The 7,215-nt window shown below is 43.1% G+C and overlaps 1 protein-coding gene across 8 annotated transcripts in view; it reads left to right on the top strand.

Moving 5' to 3' along the window:
* The window catches only part of PHF20 (PHD finger protein 20), a 147,053-nt gene that overhangs the window by 64,898 nt on the left and 74,940 nt on the right, over positions 1–7,215 (top strand). For 7 of the 8 annotated variants that reach the window (XM_019550721.1, XM_019550728.1, XM_019550725.1 and 4 more), the window contains 3 exons: positions 422–529; positions 1,698–1,877; positions 2,358–2,528. In XM_019550721.1, the coding sequence (XP_019406266.1) occupies positions 422–529; positions 1,698–1,877; positions 2,358–2,528 (459 nt within the window). The remainder of the gene's footprint in view (positions 1–421; positions 530–1,697; positions 1,878–2,357; positions 2,529–7,215) is intronic. The other variant, XM_019550723.1, reaches the window with a different exon arrangement.

Consider the following 7,215-nt stretch of genomic DNA (forward strand, 5'->3'; position numbering starts at 1 on the left):
TAATCAAAAATAGAGATACAAAATGGGTGACACCTGGAATGATGGCAGCACTATGGAGAAGGGTAGAAGAGTCTGTCTATATCATAGACTCACTACTAGTGTGGAGTGCATTGCAGCCTCACAAAAGTTGGATGCAACTTTGGGCTGCATTTAATAGAAGTATTAGGTGGAAGATATGGGAGGTCATAGTGCATCTCTGATCAGCTCTGCATTATCCCAGTGACTGATTAACCAGCTTTCATTGTTATAAAAGGAATAGAAATTGGTGAAATGGAGTTAGAGATTCAGTGTTTGGTTTTTAATTTCAATGCATTTATCATGTAAAAATAGCTTTGAAAATTATAGATATAAATTTTAGTTGTTCATCTCTATTTTATTGATATTTTAGTGAAATATACTTCCTCTGTTGTTAAAATTGCAGAGCAAAGTTCTCAAACACTGCAGCCAATAACACTGGAATTAAGACGTCGGAAAATACCTAAAATAGGTGAAGTTCCATCAAAGCGTCCTAGGGTTGAAAAAAACTTGTGTGAGTATCCATAGCATTTTAATACTGCAGCACTTATTATTTATTGTAGTGAAGAACTGTGTTGTAAAATGCCATCTTTTAATATTGTCCTTGAATTTCAGTATTAGATGGTTAAAAGGCAGTGTTTATTCTAGAAGGAGTACATTGCAATGATGCACATTAATATTGGGCTACAATGGATCATTGTGATGAAGTCTGACCACCCAAAACCAGAGACCATGTAATTTTATCTGGTGATTTGCTGCTTCGTTAAGCCCAATAATTTGTGCTTGAACTAAGTTCTTGTATTCTAATAGTTAATTACTTTCACCATTTAAGAAAAAATCATACTTTATTTTTACCTTGACTATATAGTTTCAGTTTCTACCCATTGGAATGTATTCCTTTGATAGTAGAGAACTTTTTAGTTTAATAACCTGTTTTTTTTAATACTATTTAAACTGCTCCAAGGATGCTGAACTCAGTTTGTTTTATCTGAAGAACTGAATTCAGAAAACCTTCAAAGCTGAGGGTCTGGCTACAAACATGAGTGACCCCTGGTACTGTGGTAAATAGAAGATAGGGATACTTGAAGAATTTGCTGCCGCTGGGCCTACCTACACATGCAATTAATGCACATTAATAAGTTCTGGAGCTCATTGCTTCTGGGCTCACCATTTGAACATGCACCTGGGAGCAATAAGTTCCGGAGTCTATTCCTGCGTAGGATGTTGAGCCATGTTGGAGTAGCCCTGGCTGGCAGCATGTGGGGGTCAGCGTGCCAACCCGGGGCTGCTGCCTCCAGCTCAACGTGCTGTGGAGGGGCTGGCTGGTACACGAGCAATTCAGTGCGGGGTTAGCCCTGACAATAAAACACCAGCCTACCAGGGCAGTGTTTACATGTGCATTGCTGTGGAGCTTTTTATGTCGTGGCAGGATATTAGAAGTACTATTTTGCTGTGGAATAAATTAGTTTACTACAACCTAATAGGGGGGCATGTGTAGACGCCTAACATTTACTGCATAGCTAATTAGTCAACTGCTCAGTAAACAACTAATGATTAATATCCCATAGACAGAGGCTTAGGAGAGCTGCACTCTTTAACCAGTGCTGGTATCTTACGCTTTAATATTGTCAGGATTGAAATATTATTACATAATGAAATTTAAAAGTTGTAATATCTTTTAGCTCAGGAAAAACTGAAAAGCTCTCCAGATAACCACGAAAGAGACCAGATTAGGAGACGATCCTCAAGGCTCTCATCCAGTGGAAGTCATGACATTTTAAACATAGACTGTGTCACAACAGCTCTAACAGAAATTGGACCTTTGAAAGATTCAGCATGTAGCGTAAAGGATCCTAAGAAAGGTAAGCAGCTTGTTGTAAAGGTATATTTTTGTTGCTTTATAAAAGAGGTTTCTAGCTGCATGTTATAATTAATTAATTCATCATTTAGTGTTTGATAGGTAGAATTTCTACAAGATACTTCAAATGGTTATGCTAATGATTCCTGTACTATCTAAATACTTTGATAGAGCCTTGCTGTTTCCTTTCCCCACATTCTCAGGAAATTTAGCCAGTTGGAATAGTATCTATCTTCAACAGGTCAGGCTTGCCTGGTTGTTGGCATCAGTTGATGTGATATTCCAAAGTTAATAGGGAAAATTTATTTATTTTTTGTATACAGTCCTGCTGTCCACCTAAAACAAAGATGAAACAGATGCATTCACTTTTTCCCTACAGAGTCCTCAGCAGCTAGTAGTGTGGAATAATTCCCTTTCTTTCTGGGTGTATTTTGCACTTACAAACTTCCTTTCTGTTGTCCCCTCTCCCGTCTATTTTAAATAGAAATTTCCGTTGAATCTGATGAAAACTTCTGTGAACAAGCACCTTTATCCTCTGGAGATGTATCACATACCACAACTCTTGATGCAAATATTAGTTTACGACAAGAGAAAGCGGTAGATCCTGAGACTTCCTTCATAACTGCTGAAACACAAGAGCCTTCTGCTGCTACAGGTTCATATTTAGATTTAACAAATTCAAGGTTGATTGCCTTTTCTTCTTATTCATAAAACCATTGGTACTGGACAACTTTTTCTAATCTAAGGAACTCCCTTGTGCATATATGGGTTTTTTTTTAAACAGATTTCTCTGAATGTTGAACAGAAAAAAACAGACACAGGATTATGGTATTCTTAGCTTTGGCATAAGTAAGCTTTCATCGATTTTGTTCTGAGCAGTTTTCTATAAAAAGTGTCTATTATTTATTTTACACAATTAGGTTTTGGGTTGACTTTTAGTATGTGAAAGGTAAGGTAACTGAACATGTGCTGGCATTAACCCCACAATTATTATTCATATTTTAGCATTTGTGGTTTTGGATTATGTAGCAAAAAGGTCAGTTTTAACTAATAGAAGCGTGATAGAAAAGCAGAGTTAATGTTCTTGGGCTCTTCATGGTATATTTCCATATCTAACCTTTCAAGAAATTCAGATGTGTTAAACTCTTAATTTTTCATTATGCATCTCTTTGAAAAACTGCAACATATGTAATGTTTTATAATGTATATTACTGATAATGTAAGTATTCTGTCTTAGTAGGGTTTTTATTTAGAAATGTCCTTGTCATTTTTCCTACGTATTTACATTTTTATATATAAAGGTTAAAACCAAGGTCTAAAAAGAAAGTAATCACAGGGCTGGAAGGGACCCCAAAGCATCATCGGGTTCAGCCCCCCCTGAATGAGCAGGAAAGACATCTGGGTTCAGACGACCCCAGCCAGGTGACAGTCCAGCCTTCACTTGAAGACCTCTAGGGTAGATGATTGCACCACCTCTGTGGGCAGCTTGTTCCATAGTCTGGACACCCTAGTTGTAAAGAAGTTTTTCCTGATGTCCAGCCTGAAACTGTATTCCAGGAGTTTGTGGCCATTGTTTCTAGTTTTCCCCCAGGGTGCCCTGGTGAGCAGTTGATCACTGAGCCCCTGATGTATGCCTCTGATATAGCGGTAAGTCACAATCAGGTCCCCTCTCAGCCTTCTTTTCTTTAGGCTGAAGAGTCTGAGATCCCTCAGCCTCTCCTTGTATGGCTTGCTGTGCAAGTCCCTGATCATACAGGTGGCCCTTCTCTGAAACCTCTCAAGCTTTAGCACGTCCTTGTTGAAGTGCAGCACCCAGAACTGGATGCAGTACTCAAGCTGCGGCTGCACCAATGTTGAGTAAAGTGGGAGAATCACTTCTTTGGATTTATTGGAGAAGCATCAATTGATGCATGCCAGAGTTCTATTGGCTCTAGTGGCTACTGCGTCGCATTGCCAGCTCATATTCATGCTGTGGTCTATTGTTGCCCCCAGATCCCTTTCATTTGTAGTGCTGGTCAGGTTAGCAATGCCCAGCTTGTAGGTGTGCTGGTCATTTTTCCTCCCTAGATGCAGCTCTTTGCATTTCTCTATGTTGAACTTTCAACCTACTACGTTGAATACTGTGAAATTTCTAATAATATAAGGATGCACCCTTTTTAAAAAATTCACTGTTGGTGCTAGGGCTTTTGATTTTATTACAGATAATTGAGACCATCCTGAAGCAACACAAAGCAGATAAAATGTACCAGACAGTTAAACTGGATTTACAGGTGCTAGCGTCACTAAAGCAATTCATACAGATTCATAAGTACATGATTCACTTCCTTCTTTTTGCCTTGTAAACACTCTTTTCCCCTCCCCCCCAATTCCTTTTATTTGTTGTCTAGTATTCCTGTGTACAAGTGTTTTGACCCTTCAACATTTATAGTATCCATACACCACAGAGCTCCCATTTTCCCCCATAACTGTTAAGTATGGTCTGATGCAATAAGTAGTTTAAGGGAAAGGTAACAGGGAGCCAGAAGGCTCCAGTTAGTTTAAGAGGTAACCGGGGTGGGCTGAGCTGGTTGCATGAAGCTGGCAGCTTGAGGGCAGGCTAACTACTAGGGCACTAGCTGCCAGAAAACTAGCAAAATTGTAGCCACACAGAATAGGCTTCTAGGAGAAGTTGTTAGCCCAGGAAAGAGCTGCAGAACAGTAAACTATGCTGTGGCAGATATCTAGGTAGGCAAGAAGCAGAATGTGGAAACCTACCAGTGCCTCAAACATTATAATAAAATAAATTCTAAATACCTATATATTTTGGCATTTGATTCAGCATCTGTAAAAAGTTACCTAGTATGTCAAAAACATACACTTCTTCCCTGGTTCAGGAGGAAAAAGGTAGAAGATCAGAATACATTTGGGTGAAGAGGTAGAGGGAGGGACTCTACATGGAAGTGACAAAGTTTCGAAAAGTCATGAGAGAGTATTGATGGGAGACTTCAGTTTTCCAGACATCTGCTGTGGAAGATAAATATGGCCAAACAAAATGTTGAGCTGGTTTCTGGGAAGGCAGACTGATGGCTGAAGGTGCCTAGGGGGGCTGTGAGCTTTTAAAGGGTACACTATTGGAAGCCCAAAAAGGAGCCTGACTTGTATGGAAGGCAACTTCCTGTTCCAGAAGGTTGAAGATGCAAGTAGGGGCTCATTAATCTTGGATCTTCTCCTGACCAATAAGGAAGAATTAGTCGAGGATGAGAAGCTTGGGAGGAAACAATTACGAGATGATAGATTTTTGGTATGCGTTAATTCTGGTGCGCAGTTGTTTGATTTCTCCTTCATATTTTCCATCAGGGCATTCAGTGCACTGAATGAGATATTACACTTCTTGAGGTGCAGGTGTAAGGTCCAGGAATGGTGATGGTTCTGTTGCAGGGTCTAGTTATTGTGGGAGTGGTGCAGATGTGTTGGCAGGTTTTACATTTCTTGTCCCGGTATGGTCTGGATACATTCAGCGTGCTTTAGGCCATAGGAAGTTTGTTTCTGGTGATGAGATTGGTTAGGTTCGGTGTTTGTTTAAAGGCTAGGATGGGTGGTTCTGGAAAGATCTATTTAAGAATCGGGTCTTCTTCTGGGATTAGTTTCAGTTGTTTGAGGATTTCCCACATATGTTCCAGGAAAGGGTAGTATGTCATTACTAATGTGTGTGATTTGTGGGAACTGTTTTTTTTGGTAGTACTGTAATGGGGGGGCCTTTCGGAGCCGATTTCCGCGCAGCCTGCCCACCTGTTCTTGGGCTAACTGCCTGCTTTGTCGCCTGCTGTGCCTTGATCTTAATAATTAATTAATAGATGTAATTTAAGCGGGAGGCTGCCCATTTTCTGCCCTGCTGCTAGGGGGCGCTGTCTGTGGCTCCATTCCTCCCCTACGCGGCAGCCCAAGCTTTGCAGATGACGTCATGATGTTCTCATACGTGCCAGTCCCACACGATGGGCTCCCAGAATCCCACTGTGGGACCCCACCTGGGTTCCTCCCTTCAAGCGGACTCTGCCGTCGTCATACTGGGCGATATATCTCCCTGCCATTGGTTCCCCTTTGGGTGTGGTCCCCTCAGTGGGACCTTCGGGTCACACTAGCCCCGGCCCACCCCCAGGCCAGTGTGACCCCCTGGCTCTTGGGTGTCCCTCTCGGTGGGTCTCCTTGCCTTTCTGACCCTCCTGATCCTGGCCTCCACCTGGGCCAGTCATGGGAAGCTCAGGCAGGCCTCGATATATGACCGTTACTCTTTCCCCAGGGTCCCCCTCTCTGGGTCCTCCTTCACGGATGTGGGGAGCCGGGGTACCTCACACCACGACTGGTGCCTCGGGGTCTCACAGGGGACTCTCACTCCCCCCCGGGCAGCAGGTCGTGGTGCTCCTACGGATGTTATATTTGACCCAAACTCTGCCTCCCAACATCAGAGGACTTACTGGAGTCAGGATTCGACTCTCTCTGGCTGAGTCCCCGTTCTTCCCTCACACTGGGGCTTCTCATTGCTGCTCCCTCAGTTCTTAGTTCCCATGCTGCCCCCCTCACCCCGGGGGCTTCTCACTGCTCGCAATGCCCCCTCTACTCGGGGTCTCGGGGCTTCCCTCCTCGGGAGGGGGGGGCTCAGGTGGCCATAGCCACACCTGGCCTCCAACTCTCCACTCTCCTCCTCGGGGCTTGCGTCCCCACAGCTACCTCCGATGGAACGTGACCCACCTGAAGGTGAAGGTGAGGGTTAGGAGTTACGGCACCCCGACCCATCTTTCACCGGGGTGATCACTGGCCTGGCATTTCCTGGGGGCTCCCATGCCCCTGGGAGCCCCGCCAGGCCACCCACTCCTGGCAGGGTGTAGTTTTAGGTTGTACCCAGGACCCTACCATCCCCTACAGCTCCTCCCTTACCTCTGGATAAAACTCAGCAGACCTCTGGCCAGGTGGTGTTGTTGCCTGCCTCCAGCAGCCAAACTGCCTTGTTTATATGGGTAGCCCTGAACCTAAAATGGCTGCCCTCATTAGGCACCTGGAGGCTGCCAGCTCCAGGGCCTTAAAGTGGCAGGCACACACAGTGCCCTGCCACAAGTACTGTAAACGTTTTTATAGTTAGAAATATGGAACAACACAGCATTCCATTGTTTCTTATTTAGAGTATAGTGATCAGAATTCTGTATGAATATGGAAATCAGTGTTTCTGGTAACAGCATATTTGGAATAGAGATCTAAAATTTAGGAATAAACATAGATAAGAGGAACTTCAACAAGATATGTTGCAATATAATAGGAATACATAATAAAAAGAGGTACAGTAAAATACATTTTATTTGTCATCTCATTGG

The sequence above is a fragment of the Crocodylus porosus genome, unplaced genomic scaffold, assembly GCF_001723895.1.
Source record: "Crocodylus porosus isolate Cpor-Errol unplaced genomic scaffold, CroPor_comp1, whole genome shotgun sequence".
Taxonomy (NCBI): Eukaryota; Metazoa; Chordata; order Crocodylia; family Crocodylidae; genus Crocodylus; species Crocodylus porosus.